Raw genomic sequence first — 17,933 nt, 5'->3', positions numbered from 1 at the left:
ACTAACTGCCCTGCCAAACAAGGGGAATAAGGCAGATGCATTGCCCCTGCCTGACGATCGGAAAAGAGAGGCGGCATGGGTGTGCTCCTACCTGCAGAAATCAGAGAGGCGACATGAGGCGAGCCCCTGCCTGCCGAAAATCCACGAGGCGGCAAGGGGCGTGCCTCTGCCTGCTGGCAACAGAAAGGGAGGGCACGACAAGGGCCATCGGCCCTTCGACAAACAGAGGGAGCAGGGGAAGGCACGACAGGGGGTCGCCAGCCTCCTGTCGGCCTTCTGATAACCTCAAAGAGAGGGGTAAGGCGTGACACGGTGCCGTCGGCCTTCTGGCGAACACAGAAAGAGAGAGGGGAGGGCACGACAGGGGGCCACTTGGCTCCCGACGAACTCAGAGAGAGAGAGAGGGGAGGCGTGGCAGGGGGGGCGTCGGCCTCCCGACGAACGCAGAAGAAAGGGGGAGAGCACGGCAGGGGGTCGCTGGCCCCCTGTCGGCTCTCCGGCATCTAAAGAGGGGGAGGCCACGACAGGGGGACACCTACCTTTTGTCGGCCTCCCAACAGACCGAGAGAGAGGGGAAAGTGCGTCAGGGGGCCGCCGACTTCCCGGCGAGCGCAGAGGAAGTAGAAGTAGAGGTAGAAGTAGAAGAAGAAGAACAAAGGAAGAAGAGAGGGAGGGGTGTGTGCCTTCGAGATTGTCGGCGATGGCGGCGTTGTTCGGAACGAGAGGGAGGCGGCGACTCCTCTGAGAGGCATCAGACATGAGGTCGGTGCCGCCGGGGTTCGGTCGCACGTTGGGAGCAAGAGACGAGGAAGAAGGAGAGAAGGAGGAAGAGGAGAGGCTGCGAGGTGAGGGCCTCCCCTCCCCTCTCGTGGTTTTAAAAGGGGGGACCGACAGAGCAAAACAGGAAATCCTCGAAGGGTTTCCCTGCTCGACGAGAGAGGAAGAGGGTGTGCGGCGCGGGGGGAAAAGAAAGGCTTTTAAAACCCTAGCCCCTGCATTACGGGTATAACCCCAACGGATCCGGGTTAGATCCGGATGCGACCCGGGTCCAAAGATTTTTTTTTAAAGCATGGGTTTTACATTACCAATGACCTCTCATCCTACTCATCGTAGAATCATACCTATCTAAAGGTATGGTTACGATGATAGGGGTATGGGTTTCTCGAGGACAACCCAACACAGAGTTTCGCAATAACATGATGTACAACAAGTAGGTCTGGCTTGCGAAACAGACAACACCATACATGTTCCAGGATCGCCACGGATCCAAAATATCTCTCCCAAGTGCATCGACTCGGGGTGGAGCCAGATCAGAGTTACCAGTCGAGGAAGCGGGAAAGGGAAGCGATACGAGAAGCGAGAGTGGGAAGCGAGGCACTTTCAAAATTTTAGGAAGCGTGGGATGACTTAGAAGAAAATTACGAACCGTCTCAGAAGCGACCTAGGAAGCGAACCGGAAGCTAGGGGGAAGCGAAAAAAATAAAATCATAAAAAAACTGAAAAAATGGGGAAGCGTGCTTCAAAAAAAAAAGTGTGCTTCCCTGCACGTTTTAGAAGCGCGATGTTTTACGCTTTCGAAACGCGCTTTGGGGAAGTGCGTTTCCCCATGCACCTAGGTGCTTTCGGTAACTCTGAGCTAGATGCTAAAATTCTTCTGCTTGGCTTGCACAACTGCGTGCTCGAGAAGCCGAAGCCTTGTACGGGGAATTCTCTTCTCAAGGCTAAGGCACCTGTACACAACTTTGCATCTTTCTGGCAAAGAGCGAAGTTGGTAGGTGTTCCTGTGAGGCTTGCATGGGGGAGGAGTCACAAGAGGCAAGCCTACGCCCAAATTTGGGTGGCAAGAGAATGGGCAGAAAACAAAAGTGCGAAAGCAAAGCCTATCCTCATAAAGGGCGGCAGCATCAGAGAACGATAATGACAGGAAACTAAAGACAAGTAAAAGACAGAAATGTAATGACATAAATTAAATGCCAAAAGGAGCCTGTGCATATTAAGCGCGGTGACAAACTAAAGACAAAAGCAGTAAAAACAGAAAAGTAAATGCGAAAAGAAAAGCCTAGGCACATCAAGTGCAGTGGCAACAGAAAACAGTAAAAACAAGGAAGTAAATGCGAAAAAGAAAAGCCTGGGCACATCAAGCGCGGCGACAACAAAACACATTTAAGACAGGAAAGTAAAAAAGACAAAGATCGTAAAACCACGCCTTTGAGTTAAAGGCACACACACACACACATATATATATATATATATTGTCCTTGGTCCTTTCTTTTCTATTTTTAATCTTTAATTTTAATTGCTTTAATTTTAATTCGTTCATTGTCCTTTTCACAACTTTCCCTTAGCTTGGGGAGGCTCGGGGTTGCGTGCTTCTTCGAGAGTAAGTGATGACGGTCTTGGGCCACAGGGCATGGGAGGGCGCCGTTGCGCAAGCTGCGAAGGTACGATCATGTTAGTAAGATAAAAATAAAAAGGAAGACGCAAGAAGGAGCAGGAGATATGCCGTTGCCAGACAGGGGAACGAAGAGGGGCAGGGGGTGAAACCCCCTTGCTAGAAACCCAAAGGTAGCAGGGGGCCTCGCCCTTGCCTACCGAAGGGATAACGAGGGCAAGGGCGAGGCTTCTGCCAGAAATTCGAGGAGGCAGGGGCCCAGCCCCCGCCTGCTGAAAATCAGAGCAGGCAAGGGCCTTGCCCCTGCCAATCTGACCATGTGGATGGCAGGGGCAAAGCCCCTGCTTGTCCATAGGTCGGGAGGAGGCAGGGGCAAAAACCCTTGCCAGAAGAAGAGGAGGCAGAGGCAGGGTATTCGCCCCTGCCTACCAAGAAGGCAAGGAGGCAGGGGCGTGACAAAGGTAAACAAGGGAGGTAGGGGGGCCCTACCTGTCGGAAGAGCAAAGAGGCAAGGGCGAAGCCCCCTTGCCTCCCTCTTCACTATTGTCAGACAAGGGCTTCACCCCTGTCCGTCGGGAAGGCACAGAGGAAGCAGGGAGGGGCTCGGCCGCTCTCCTGCAAACAGAGGACACAGGGAGGGGCCCGACCCCTCACCTGCGTACAAAGGAAGCAGGTAGGGACTCGGCCCCTCCCTTGCAGACAGAGGATGCAGGGAGGGGGCCTGACCCGTCCCTTGCGTACAGGGAAAACAAGGAGGGGGCCCGACCCCTCCCTTGCGTACAAACGAAGCAAGGAGGGGCTCAACCCCTCCCCTGTAGACAGAGGACACGAGGAGGGGGCTCGACCCCTCCCCTGCGTACAAGGGAAGCAGGGAGGGGCTCACCCCCTCCCCAACAGACAGAGGACACAGGGAGGGGGCCCACCCCCTCCCTAGTGTATAGAGGAAACAAAGAGGGTGCCTGTCAAAAAAATAAAAGGGACAGGGGCAAAGCCCCTGCCGATTGGGAAGAAAAAAAGAAGGGGCAGGGGCAAAGCCTCTGCCGGTCAGTCGTGCACAAGCGGCAGTGGCGTCGCCCCTGTTGGCCTGCCGAGAAGAGTAGAAGAAGACGAAGAAGAAGAGGACGAGGAAGAAGACAACGCAGGAGGAGAAAGAGAGAGTTACCTGAGAGAAACAATGAAGTTGGGGGGCGAGCACCTGTGGCAGGGCTCCTCCGTTGAACTGGAGAGGAACAGAGGAGAGGAGGCGACGTGGGGGCTATGGGTTGCCGAAAAAGGAACGGGAGAGCGAGCGAGGGAGGAGAAGGGGAGGTCAGCAAGGTCGCGCCGACCGGGTTGCCAGGAAGGGGAGGGGTTGCCGGTCAGTGGGTCGCCGGAGAGCAAGGACAACAGTGCGGGGGAGGAGGGTGAGCACCAAGAGGGAGAGAGCTACGCGATTGGGGGGGGGGGGGGAGGTTAGGGTTTTCTTGAATGAGAAAACCCTACCTCCTGTGTTTCTTAAATAGTCACAGGAGGGGGGTTGTGCAGGATTGGGTCCGGGTCGGGTGCTTGGCTCGGGTCCGGAGCCGACCCTGGACAAAACACTTTTTTTTTATATGTCGTGGGCAGTGTTATTAAAAACGTGCCTCGCCTCAAGGCGAGGGCCTTTGTGCCTTGAGACGCAGGCTTGAGGCGCAAATGCACAGAGGCGTACGCCTCGAGGCGAGGCACGCCTTAGGGTGAGGCGTGCATGCCTCATGATTATGGTCAAATGAGGGTCAAAGCCCTCATTTGACCATAACTAAAATCTTGCCCCCGACCCTAACGAGGGTCGGGGGCCCTAAATAATCTCTCGCAGCCCCTTTCCCATTTCTCTCAGTCTCTCTCTCCCTCTCTCTCGCAGCCCTTCTCCCTCTCTCTCGCAGTCCCTCTCTAGCATCTCTCCCTTATCGGCCTCCTCCTTCTCACCGAAAGCAGCTGCGACGCCGGAAGCAGCCATACCCCAGGCAACCCGACCCCCTTTATTCTTTTTCCTTCGCGTCTGCCTCCCTCTCTTGAATCTTTGTAGCAGGCAGGGGCACAACCCCTGCCGTGCAATTTATTCTGGCAGGCAGGGCCCATGGCTCTTGCCGATTGTGGTCCCTGTCAGGTAGGGGCCTTGGCCCCTGCCATATATGATTTCCGTTAGGCAGGGGCCAAGCCCCTGCCTGTTTTTTGTTTCTAGCAGGGGCCATTCTATGGTTCAGTCAGGCAGGGGCCAAGGCCCGTGCCATATATTGTTTTAGGCAGGCAGTGGCTCAACCCCTGCCATCTATTGGTTCAGGCAGGGGCCAAGCCCTTGCCTGCTTTTTGTTTTTAGCAGGGGCCATAGAATGGCAGGGCCATTCTATGATTCAGTCAGGCAGGGGCAGAGGCCCCTGCCATTTGTTGGTTATAGCAGACAAGGGCCAAGCCCATGCCATATATTGTTTTAGGCAGGCAGGGGCTCAGCCCCTGCCTGCTAAAACCAACAGATTTGCACGCAAATATGTTTTTTGCAAATATGTTTTTTTGTTTCTAGGTGTTCCCATATCAATCTTCAGTTGTTCTTAGATCGTAATTGGTAGGTCAGATACCATGTGCGAGCTGCATTAAATTGGTGGAGCTGGAGAGCTTGTATAAAAATCACATTGTAGTTAAAGTAGTTTTTATGTTTTTCATTTTTTTCTCTCAAGATATCCATGTTGCCTTGATTTCCTCCAGTTGATGTCTCTCTCATTGATGTTTTGCTTAAGTTTTTTCTCTCAACATTGCAAATATTCTGTGAAGTATGATTAGTTATTGTTGATATGAAATTCTGTGCAGAATTCTGTCTCCTAGTTCTGTTTTTCGTGGATTAATGTACCCCAGAAAAAATACTAATATAAGCTATGGTTTTGTCTAAATTTTTCTTTCTATAAAAAAAATATAGACATTATTTTTCTTTATATTAATTATCTCATATTTTTTCCGTATTTATTTGAGATTTTTTATTTCGTGTTGGTTGGTGCTTCATCAATAAAGCATTTCTTATTTATTTATAATTTTAAATATATTTTATAGTTTTTTTAAGTTTTAATTTTTTTTTGAGGCTTACGCTTTGCGCCTCGAGGCTTACGCCTCGCCTCAAATTTTGGTGGAGCGCCTCGCTACGCCTCAACGCTTTTCACAACACTGGTCGTGGGTTTTACAACTTGGGTTTGGATCTATGTCACAGGGATTCGGCTAGCAGGGTGCCACACCCGCGTCGACGCGACTCGATGCGGGTCCGGCATCGGGTGCGGTCAACCCGACCCTGGGTGCATTGACCTTACGGCAAGGAGCAGAGGAGGAGGGAAGAGCACGATAGGGGGCCATCGGCTCCTTGCCGGCCTTTCGGCGCACCACGGGAGAGAGGGAACGACAGGGGACTGCTGACCCTCCGGCGAGAGAGAGAGAGAGAGAGAGAGAGAGAGAGAGAGAGAGAGAGAGAGAGAGAGAGAGAGAGAGAGAGGGCCAGGAGCGTCATGAGCCACCGACACCCTGATCGGAAACAGAGGAGAGAGAGAGGGCACAATAGAGGTTGTCGACCCTCTGTCGGTTCTCCGGCGACCCAACTGAAAAGGAAAATTGCAAGGAGAGGCTTTTTACCTGCGAGGTCACGGCGACGATGACGACGACAACGACGACGATCGGGAGGAAGGAGAGGGGATGGCGCTGAGCTCGCAGACGCACGCAGGGGCTGGTGGTGTTCAGGAGTATATTGGTTCTCCGGTGAGTCGAGGGAGACGAGGCAGAGGGAGAGCGATTGAGAGAGAGATGAGGAGGGCGATCGGGAGGAGAGATGAGGCAGAGGAGGGAGGCGCAGGCGGTGAGGGTCCCCCCCCTCTCCTCTGCGATTAATTGAAGGCTCAGGGGATGCCCGATTCAGGAAACCTTGAAGGGGTTTCCTTTCTCAGAAGAAGGGGAGGCTGTGGGGGTTTGAAATATGCGAGAACCCTTGCATTCACATGCTAATAACCCTAATGGGTTACGGGTCCAGATTGGATCCAGATCTGACCTGGGTCCGAAAGGATTTTTTTTACGTGGGATTTTACAACAGAAGCTGAGGTTTCTGGATTTGTCCGATTGTTCGTGTTTCTCAACTCTCCCTGAAAATACAGGCATGCTAGGCTGCTTGCCAAAGATCGACATGAGGGGGTTCTCAGCAACAAGAGTCAGGCAAGGCTTTAGATGGGTCTGAGTCTAGTTCGGGCGAGACCGGGTGGGCTCAATGTCTACTCCTAGATCCTGTTCAATCTTGAATATAAACGCTACGTTTCATGGATACTTCAACTTACACTTGTGTCATGTCCTCATCTGTCTCATTTGCTTCCAAAAGATTCTTGCTGAATAAATTTCTCCAACTCTCCAACTGTTGATGCTCGAGTTTTATATATATATATATATGTATATTATTTGTTTTTGCCGCACCTCGCACCCAAGGTTTTTGAAAGTGCTGCACCCCCGCAGCCGCACCCACACCCATGTGACTTAGGTTTGGATCTATCAAGCCATGGATCCAATTCAAACTGTTTTAAATGCTTGTGCAATATGTATTTTTCATTCCTTGTTTTTTCCCTTTATTGTATTCTATCTATGTATTAATGTCAGGGGTAACTGTCATTTTTTCATTAATTGTAACATTTTTCAATATAGGAAAGAGATATCACACGATCCCCCACATTGGGTGTCTTGCTCTATTCAACTCCAACTTTCTTCTCTTCCTTCACTTAGTGTTTGGATGTGCTTTGGACTGTTGAAACTTGAAAGATACTGAAAAGTTCAACGCGTGCTTTTCTTTTTACTCTTCAGTTTTTTAGAATCACTAATGTATTGAATTAAGTGGAGACCTTACTGCCTGTGTAATTTAGTACATAGATAAACACATTGAAAGTCATAAAAGACAATTCAAGCATTTGTTAAATGCAGGTTGAATATTTGTCTTGCCATATTGTCTACACAATAGAACTGTTTACGATTCTGTTCGTGTCAACCAGTTTTGGATACATGATGCTATCTTTTGAGTTTTGTTGTTGATAAATTCAACTTGAGATTCTTCAATTTCTATGTTTGTTACAGGTTCTTTTTCCAAATGATTCATTGGCAGTGTTGCTTGCTCGTATGATTGGGATTCTTGGTCCTATTGATATGGCAATGCTAGAAATGGGTCAAGAAACATGCAAATACTTCACAAATAACTATAACCTTTATCATGTTTCTCAGGTGTGATTTTTCTCTCTTAAGTCTTATTTTCATTTCTGAAAAATTAGTTGCTTTAGCTCAAGTAGAAAGTAGGTTTTTTGATTTCTATCTTCATTGATCATCCTTTTTAAATGAGAAAAACTGGTTTGGCACCATATTTGTGACTGCCAATCCATTTGGACAAAAATCAAAGGGACATTTTTTCCCATCTCTTTTTTCTTTTTTTTTTCATCCATGTTTGTCACAACCTGACAACCATACTGCATCTCATCTCCCTATTCCATGCATACTCCTCTTTGCCATCGTTCAGTTGGGTGGGAGGAGACAATTAAGAGGGTGACAGTGCCATCACTGTCAGACAGCATATGCCCTATTGATTTCTAGCTGCCTGATGGCCAGATGGTGAGAGAGAGAGAGAGAGAGAGAGAGAGAGAGAGAGAGAGAGAGAGAGAGAGATGATGACATTAAAGAAGATGGAGATGAGAATAGAAAAGGATGATGATGGGATGGCGATGGTTGTCATGATGGTGGTGATGATCTTTGTAAAGGAGATTGAAAAAGAAGAAGAGATGATGCCGAGTATGAAGATGGAGAGAAGGAGAGTTACTCACTTAAAAAATCTTTAATTAACTGGGTTGTTCTAATTGAGAACTTATTAAGATTCCATTTCTAGTTTAGCAAATAACATAGGTTATGCCTGCGGGAACCAGATGGGGACTTAATATGCTTGAGGCAGGGGAAGAAAGTTGGTAAAGTTGATAGTACCAAACTGAGATTGGTGCATCTCTTTAGAATTAACCGAAGCAGAGGCTCATTCTTTGTAAAATCAGTTCCCAAATCTATGATTTGTGATCCCTTGTGGTCCTTCACAGAAAATGTGACAAAGGTGACATGAAAGCTGCAGTCTGTGGTTTGAAAAACAGAAAATTGATTAGATACTGCTTTGATAAAAAGAAATCTTCAAAAATATGTTGATGATCTTTGTTTAGAGACCAAGTTCACACACTGGCAAAGAAATTCCTGTGCACTCATAGTACAGTCAGAAGAAGAAACAAAGGAACAACATACCATCATATGAAATGAAACTCCTAATTTGGAAAGTGTGCTTTTTTTTCTTCATTTTTCCTATAGGATAGCTGGGAAATTTGGAAAAAATTCTTGCCACATGCAGAATACTAGAACTAGAATAGACAAAGGGTAGAAGTCTGTATGCCATAGAATTCTGTGCTGAATATGAGAAGATATGGAATCAATCACAACTACAAGTCCATTTTCTCTCAACACACTAGCAACTGCACTGCACAAACACTGATATTTTCACTATTCACTAAGACTTCCCTAATATGAAGACCAAGATCCACTTTGTCATAATTTCACAATATACAAATTCCACAAGTACACTGGGTTAAGTGCATTACCAGCTCAAGCTATTTGGATTTCAAAAGGGGCACCATGACTCAATCAAACAAAAGTGGTTACTTTTAACAGTTCCAGTAGAAACAGAAGGCTGGGATTGGGATTTGGATCTTAGGTAGAATCTAGGCTAGATGATTGAGATTTGGATCCTTGGGAAGGTTCATTTCATAACAGAGCTTGGATCATATCTGAGATCCATTTTATAATTGGGTTCAGATTGTAGATCCAGTTTTGTAATCTGGATCAGATTGATAGGAACCAGATGATATCCATATCCATAGATGGACCTAAAAGGGCGTGTGCATGGGAGGATTCTAGAAGTACCTTGGGAAATGGTGCACCCTAATCCATCTCATACCTAGAGCAGGGAATGCTTAAAGGCTATGTTGGTCATCTTTGGGGAACGTGTAGCTAATGCCAAGCATGTTTCATATTTGGTGTGGATTATTTCATGCACCTACAAGACCTCATTGGCTCTTCGAATATTGTTCACCTTTATCCAGCGGTACCTATGTTTAGCTAGGTCCATTTTGGTTCACCTTTATCCTGCTGAACCCATGTTTTGGAATTAAGGAATTGAAGGAGGTTGGCCATGACACACACTCACGCTCTCCACTCTTTTACACTCTATTTTTTTTGCGCTCTCTCCGCTATCCCATCCCCTTGGCCCTACCCTCCACTCACACTCAACCCTTCTCTATTCTTTACCCTTCCACCCAACCTCCCGCCCCACCTTTCTCTCTCTCTCTCTTGAACAAACTCGTAGCCCTTGTTAGGTTAGGGTTTCTCAAGAGACACAAAGGAGAAGAAACTCAATTTTCTCATTTCATAAGAAAGAACGAGAGTCCCTCTTTAAGGGGTCGACTCTCACAATGTTACAAGTAAAAAAAGAAAACAAAAAAAATAGGACTAAACTACCCGTAACAATAAGATAATATAAAAAAGAATGTTTAAGTAGAGGGGGTTATCCCAAGTCTAGTAATAGACCTATTTTACATAAGTCTCAACACTCCCTTTCAAACTTGGAATGATGTAAAGGGATCATTCCGAGTTTAGAAAGGAAAGAGTTGAAATGTGAAGGAGCTTGACTCTTAGTAAATACATTTGCAATCTGATTCTTTGATCTCACATATTCTAAAGTAATAACTCCATGTTCTTAAGCACTAATTGTAAAATGACAAGCTATTTCACTATATTTGGTTCATTCATGAAAATATGGATTTTTTGCAATATGAATAACGCTCGTATTGTCACAATATAACTGAGTCTTGTGTACACTGGAGATTCCCAACTCATTTAATAACCATCATATCCAAATAATCTCAGCAGTGACTTGAGCCATAGCTCTGTATTATGCTTCTGCTGTGGATAAAGCAACCCTCTGTTGTTTCTTGCTTTTCTATGAAATTAGTGAGATTTCAAGATAAATACAAGCTAGTAGTCGAGAGTCAATCCCAAGTAGAGTCTCCAAAATCAACATCACAAAAAGGCTCTTAACACTATGTCGGATGATGATGAGAAGAACATATCATAGTATATAGTGTCTCACATATCTGATGATCCTAACTGCAATGGCTAAGTGAATTATCTTGGGAGCACTCATAAATTGGCTGACTACATGAACTGCATAGAAATATCTAACCTGGATATGGTCAAGTATATGAAACTTTCAACTAGTTGCCTATATACTATATGATTCTCTAACTCTACACCACTCCCAGCTCTTTCACCGCCTCTACTGCCAAATCTGCCACTCGGTTGTCGAGAAACTGTCATGACATTGTCATCAGATAAATAGGTTCCAAGCGATCTCATTTTGGTCTCTTATGCAATCAACTATAGTATGACCCTAGTGATAGAGGGTAAGTGTGAACGATGCAGATCTACACTCACTTTATCAAACTCTGGTTTGAGCACCATAAGAAACTCAATAACCCTATCGGTTTCCCTATGCTGGTCAAGAAGCCCCAGACAAGTTTGACATGAAATATACATCTCACACTTTATATTTTTCACATTTTGTTTAGCCCTCCATGAGTGCAAGGGCATCCCAAATTCTTTGCGTATCCGAGTAAAATTCTTTAATTAACTTATTTTCTTGGTGCATACTCAATTCTTGAGTGAGCTGATATTACCTTGTTCAATTCTATTGCTTGTAGACTTGTCTGAAATACGCCCAAGCTTCTTTTGACTCCTGAAACTTGGAGAGATTCATAGCTATTCTTTGATCTATTGAACCTAGTATCCAAGCATTGACCCTTGCGTTATTCACAACCCATTCCTCTATTGCTTTGTCAAAACCCGCATAAGTGGGGCTTGGGTTTTACATTTGAGCCATCCAAGTACCCTCCAAGCCCTTTCCCTACTATTGCAACTATCATAAAATCAGCCTAATACGCATAATTTGTCCCATCCAGCTTCAGTGGGACAATCTGAATCCCTTCCTTCTCTATGTCTCACACAACCCCTAACTACACGATTTAAAAAGGCTGCAGAAGTTTGAAATAGATGCAAGACCAGAACTACAGATATGTAGCAACAAGAAAATGTCAGCCAACAAAGGAAAACAAGCACAATATCCCAATGTTCTATTCAAAACACTCAACCCAAGATGCTCAAATCTGAATACATGAAAAAATATAGCACTTCTGCAGGCAAACTATCAAGAAAACCACAACTTATCCACCCAAATAGATCTGCTCAAACTCCCAAAATGAAACAGCAGAGATACATCACAAAATCAACCTACCTGATATCCAAAATATGGTTAAAAAGGGCAAAAACAGGTTACTGCTAGATGTGAACACCCTAAGATTTCAACAAAACTCAGTATAAAACCGAAAACTGATATTCAAGCATTCCCAACTAAAAAATGACCTGAATAGAAGCAACCCAAACCCTTAATAACCAAAAACCATATCAGATTGAAGGGTTTTCTCAAAATTGGACTGCGATTTTCAAGAAACTCAGAAATTCTTGAAAAATCCACCAAAATTTCAATACAGCTCCAAATCCAATGGGATTTGATTTATTGAACTTCTAAAATCAAACCCTAGTAAGTTCCACACTCAAACTGATCAAACTTGACCAAATTGGGTCAGTCGTTCCTCAAGAGATGACTTCCGCATAGGTACGACATGAGTCTGGATTCTCCTTCTAATCTCTCTTCTCCAACGACCAGATGCTTCTCTTCAATGTGATTCCAAGCTTTGATACCATGAACAAACTCATAACACATATTAGGTTAGGGTTTCTCAAGAGACACAAAGGAGACGAAACTCATTTTTCTCATTTCATAAGAAAGAACGAGCGCCCCTCTTTAAGGGTTTGATTCTCACAATGTTACAAGTAAAAAAACAAAAAAATAGGACTAAATTACCCCTAACAATAAGATAATTTACAAAAGAATGTTTAAGTAGAGGGGGGTAGCACAAGTCTAGTAATACACCTATTTTACATAAGTCTCAACGTCCCATTTACCTCACACCCATCTCACCCACTCTCTCTGCCTCGTCTCACTTCCTACCTCTCTCTATCCCCACTGCCCATATGTCACTCACTCTACCCTCACTATCACTGATGCCTCTCTCTTACACACCTTCACCTACTCACCAGCCACTCTCACTCCCTAATCTTATCCATCGTACCACCTCTCCCTCTTCCTTGTCTGTATTTTTCTTGCCCCTACCTCGTGCCCTGCTCTCTCATATCAACCCCTCACTCTAACCTCACACTCCCATCAACTCTAATAATTGTCCCTACTACACCCATAACTACGTCTCTCTCTCTCTCTCTCTCTCTCTATATATATATATATATCCAACAAAGCTGACCAGCATACTATACCCTCTCCTTAGCACCTAGCCTTTTCCCTCTTTTCCTCACCCTTACCCTAGCCCACAACTGACTCACCCACTTACTCACATGCACACACATAACTTACATTGCACCCTTGCCCTCCCGAAGCCATCTCATCCTCACACATATTCTTCTCTCTCTTTTTTCTTTTGGCTATTCAAGTAGTAGGCTAAGGCATCAGTCCACCAATCACCACTAACAAGGCTTGCCCTTCAACCCCTTGGCATCCTGAGCACTAGGCATCGGGCTTTGGCCTGCCAATACTCAACATCGTAACTCTCAGCCTTTGTTTACCCCTTGGGAGCATGAACAAGTAGGTCATGCATCCAAGCTTTGTTGTTTCCAACTGAGACCATAATTTTGTGGAATCAAGGTGACTGGATTGACAACCACGCTTATAACTCAAGCATGAATCTCTTGAGCACGGATCAACTAGCGTAAACTGACCGAGATTTCCTAATAATCTTAAGAGTCAGAAAAATCCGCAAATGAGGATTGCTAACAAGGACCAAGACGGAATTATAGGAGTTGATAAGCGCTCCAAGATCAAGATACAAGTCCTACCCAAGTACAACTTTTGTACATGTGAACAAAGAGAGCCAAACAAAAATTATATTCTATAAAAGTTCATCCTCGATGATGACATGAAATAATATGAATACCTACCATTCTTGCATAGAGGTTGTAGATCTCATCTACAACTCCAATGAATTCTCTACATTTTAAAAAAATCAAAACAATGATTATGTTAGGTACAAACAAAATAGACAAGCAACAATTCACTGACAAAGCCTATCTCTGCTAGCGTATGAAGGTAAAGAAGTTTGAGAGAAGAGTGGAAACCATTTTCATTAGCTTAGTAGGAAATATATGGATAACAGAGCTTTCTATGTAATATTGCATGTGATAATGAAGAGAGAATGAACAGCCAATCCCAATCTAATAAATTAGAATAAAAAGTAAACATGCCCCTCAGAGGCAATATGATAAGAAAATTGTAAATGGCATTTGACATAATATTATATTCTCCACTTTCTGTACTCACCCTTTTGGACATTTCTGTGACTAACACTATTGCTCCTTAAAAGTTAATCTGATGCTAAGGTGTTGGATATGTTTTAGCATCATCATAACCAGTGATGGGAAGATTGCAACCTTGAAACTCAAACACATTGTGTGGTGCTCCTGTAATGAATGAACTAGCAGACCACTTCATCTCCCATTAATATGTTCTATGCTATTGGAAGCTGGATCCACATGGTCAGTTTTTTCGGAGCTGGTCTACTGCATTTCATCTGTTACTCAATGTAATGCCATTATTTTGAAAATAATCTTTTTAAAGAAAGTGATCCATAGATGGTTTGTCACACTTGTGTATTAGATGGGTGAAAGATCCATCCACTTCAAGGGGTCTACAGTTTCGAAGAAATTCAAAGCTGCTCCCAGTGACTTCAAGCCCTATAACATGTTACTTTTGGTGAGGGAACCATAGTTACTAGAGTAAGAAGTGGGCTGAAAGAAAGGGATGCGTGAAGTATGGAACAAGAAGCAAGTGTTGGAAAATGCCTTAATTCATGAAGCATGATGCTTTTAGGAAGCGTGAGATGTTTGTTGTTTGACTACTTGCATGAGTCAGACTAAGCAAATAAGATGCCATCATTGAAGCGTATAGAAAGTACATAAAAAAGTGCCAATCATATGTAGTGTTTACAATAAAAAACAAATTATAAAAAATCTTTCAACACGAAACATGCATTTTCAATAGTTTCGATTTCATATTGGTGGAAGTAAGCTTTCCATAAAGTTTCAGAAGCATGAAAGAAATGTGTGGTTCTGCACTTCCTTAGCTAGCTTCCTAGGAAGTGAGCTTCCGTGATTTCTAGAAGTTTCTGGTAACTATGGAAAGAACTTTCTTCTATGACATAGGAACTAAGTGCACAGTCACCCTAGTCGTAGGTTCACTACCTAATCCAGGGCTTTTAAGTGCTCTGAACTAGAAAGGTACCTGTTTTGCTGACTAAGATGCCTAGTCGGCAACTAGCTTGCAGTGAGGAAGTTTTTCTTTTTTCATTTTTACTTTATAACTTTTTAAGAAAAGGGAAGGGGCATAAAAGGCCCTCTCTCTGTCTCCACCTTCTCTTCCCTGCCCTCTCCTCTCTTCTCTCTCCTCTCACCCCTTCTACTTCTTTTCCCTGCCTTCTCCTCTCTCTCTCCTCTCACCCCTTCTTATCTCTTATGTGCCCTCTCCTTGCGCCCTTTCTTCGTCTTCTTCTCTCTTCCGTGCCTTCAATCTGCTCCTCTCTCTCCTCTCGTCCCTTCTTCTTCTTCTTCTTTTTCTGTGGCTGTGAGATATATATATATATATATATATATATATATATGTGTGTGTGTGTGTGTGTGTGTGTGTGATAAACTGATTTTTGTGATATATATTTGTTTGAGTCATTCATTTTATATAGTAATTCAGGTTTTACAGACGACATGCTATATTTTGTCTATCTGCTTATTGTTGATTAATTTTAGGTTGGATGCATCTCTTTTATTAATTTTTTAACAATTTGTTTGTTAATTTTGCATTTTTGTAACTTTTAGTACCAACCAGTCCCTGATTAGTCCTTTTAAGGGTCTACTGACTAGGGACCTACTAGCACTTTTGACTACATAGATGACATGCCAAACATGGTGAAGGAACGTAGATCGTGGGGCCTTTTTGACATGAATCTTTTTTTTTTTTTTATCATGCTATCCCACATTTCTTTGTTTGGTAGATGGATTTCTGTTGGAAGGCATTTGGCAGTGAATGTCCTTATAAAAAATATATTCAAAATAATCCTTTGCAAAACCTTTGATGTCCACATCTACCCTAACTCTAGGCTGTAATTTTTTTCAAGCTTTGGCATTGTTTTGTGGCTGTCTTTCCAGATTGAAAGAATATCAGACCTCCTTGTCCATCCTGAAACTGAATTCGTCCTGGTAAATTTTGATTACTGCGTAGCTTGCAAGATCTAGAAGAAGCCACCTGCAAAAGGTAGGGGCTCATTCCAACAAATGGAAGAAGTCCAATATAATTCCTTGATGGAGTTGAACTGATTCCATCGGTCTCTCTAAACTATATGTAGTCTATTCATACTTGTCCTGAACTTGAAGGTTACTGTATTGATTACTTCAAAGTGGCATTTAAGATGTAATACATGTAAGCATGCCTATGTCCATGTCTCCACCACAGGCAAATGATGATTTGCAAGTTTGGATCTGGAAAGTCAATTATTTTTCTTCAGCTTTCCTCTTCTTTGGTTGCATATGTTTCATTTAGAGTGGGATCATTCTGAAGGCTGAACCTGCAACAGATTGTTGAGCTTGCTTTCTTGTTGGATCTTAACAGAATTGCTGTGTTGCCGAGTAATTGCTCAAATAAGGCCAGTATTGCATGGGCTTGGCTGCTAGATGAGCAGGTCAGGTATAGAGAATACATATGGAATTGAAATGCCTTGGGCTGCCTAATCTTCATATCGACTATGTTAAAGATATCAGAACATCTTTCACAGCTGGATGATGTTTGTGTGTGCAAAGATTTGATGAGACCATCTTGGGCATGATCATCATGTGCCTTCACTTTGGCATTCTCCTTGCCTACTTTTTTACCAAGTCTGGTGGCACATTAGATCTCAGGAAGAAGAATGCTAATTAAAAGTGGACAAGAACTTGGATAGCTTCTCTATTTTAGCAGTATATCTAAGGATGTAAATTTAGCCATATGAAGTGTGAATTGGTTCAAGATAATGCTTACTTAGCTAAAAGAGAGAATTGGTTAACAATGCGGCTTGAGAGGAATATAAGAATTCTCTCCTGTGATAAACTCCATTGGATGTTGAATCATATCAAGTGCCAAAACCACTATCAGAACCATTATCATGTGGCTGAGATTAGTCAATCTTCCAATGTTTATCGCCCTCAGCATATTCACAGAATAATTGTGTTGTGCGGATGCTTATAATGGTCTGCCGTGTGCACTGTGGTCTTCTATCTTGAGCCGTTCCTGCAATTTTCCTCCTAAATCTTCATGTTTCTTGTACACGCCTGTTTTCTTTATTACATTATCAGTGCAACTGTGATATATTGACCTGCAAAATCTTTAGCCTGATTAAAACTAATCCGTTATTGGATGATTTCAGGAGACTAACAAGATGGAACTCATATACCCAGAGGAGTCATCTTTGGCAGACCTCCTTGCTGGTGCAGATGGTAATTTTATTGAGTTCATACAGAACTTACTTCATATAAATCCGCAAAGGAGGCCAGGTGCAAGGCAGGCACTGGGACACCCATGGATGTCTTACCCATATCAGTGAGGCTACGTTTGGGTCCCTCAGATATCAGAACCCAAGTAGATCCTTGGATTTTTAGATCTGATCCCGATTGAGAGTTCCTTAGACTCTCTCTCTCTCTCACTCCCTTTGGTTGAGGGTGATCTGAGATCCACCATTTGAATCACCTTCTTGGTGCAAGTCCCGTGTCATATCAGCATTCCCCATGCAGCCTCAGATATGAGGGATTGGAATCGTCCTGAGTGTCTTGTTTATGTGGAGATTGGAAGTAAATAAACACCATGTAGGATTTGTCTTCTCTGCATACTTAATTTGTTCATTTTTGTAAAGAGAATTACTGATTTAGAATAAGCAAAAGCAGCTGTGTCATTTCTTTCTGCTGGTGTGGATGATTTGAAGCCGTTACTATGGTTAATTGCAACTTATGTAGAACTTGAAATCAGGACCTGGTGTTAACATTTTGTTAGCTGTTATGCCTTGAAAATCCAATAAAAAATATTTTTTAATGTATTTAATATTATTATACTTTCAGATCATTTTGTTTGAGGGTATTAATATATTTTGGCCATGAGATGACCAATATGATATGGGATGTCAGGAGGGTCCACAGGTTGCATTGTAGGATAACTAGATGTTTGACCCATGGGAGAACTAGTTTTCGAGTCTCTTGTACTTGAAATAGTCATAGCTATGGATGATGATGGTCCACTCATTTAGAGAGAGGT

At 43.7% G+C, this 17,933-nt stretch overlaps 1 protein-coding gene across 3 annotated transcripts in view; it reads left to right on the top strand.

Moving 5' to 3' along the window:
- The window catches only part of LOC149820863 (uncharacterized), a 43,326-nt gene extending 25,608 nt beyond the window's left edge, over window positions 1-17,718 (top strand). The window contains exons 7-8 of one of the 3 annotated variants that reach the window (XM_089982924.1): window positions 7,487-7,630; window positions 17,056-17,718. In XM_089982924.1, coding sequence (XP_089839050.1) covers window positions 7,487-7,630; window positions 17,056-17,232 — 321 coding nt within the window. In that variant the 3' untranslated portion in view covers window positions 17,233-17,718. Of the gene's footprint in view, window positions 1-7,486; window positions 7,631-15,805; window positions 16,083-17,055 lie in introns of those variants that run through there. The other 2 variants (XM_089982925.1, XM_089982926.1) reach the window with 2 other exon arrangements.
- Window positions 17,719-17,933: the final 215 nt, after the last annotated feature.

Source organism: Nuphar pumila, chromosome 12, assembly GCF_984573655.1.
Source record: "Nuphar pumila chromosome 12, dmNupPumi1.hap1.1, whole genome shotgun sequence".
NCBI classification, from domain to species: domain Eukaryota; kingdom Viridiplantae; phylum Streptophyta; class Magnoliopsida; order Nymphaeales; family Nymphaeaceae; genus Nuphar; species Nuphar pumila.
Note: the sequence above shows the minus strand (reverse complement) of the source record. Positions and strands in the feature narration are given on the sequence as shown.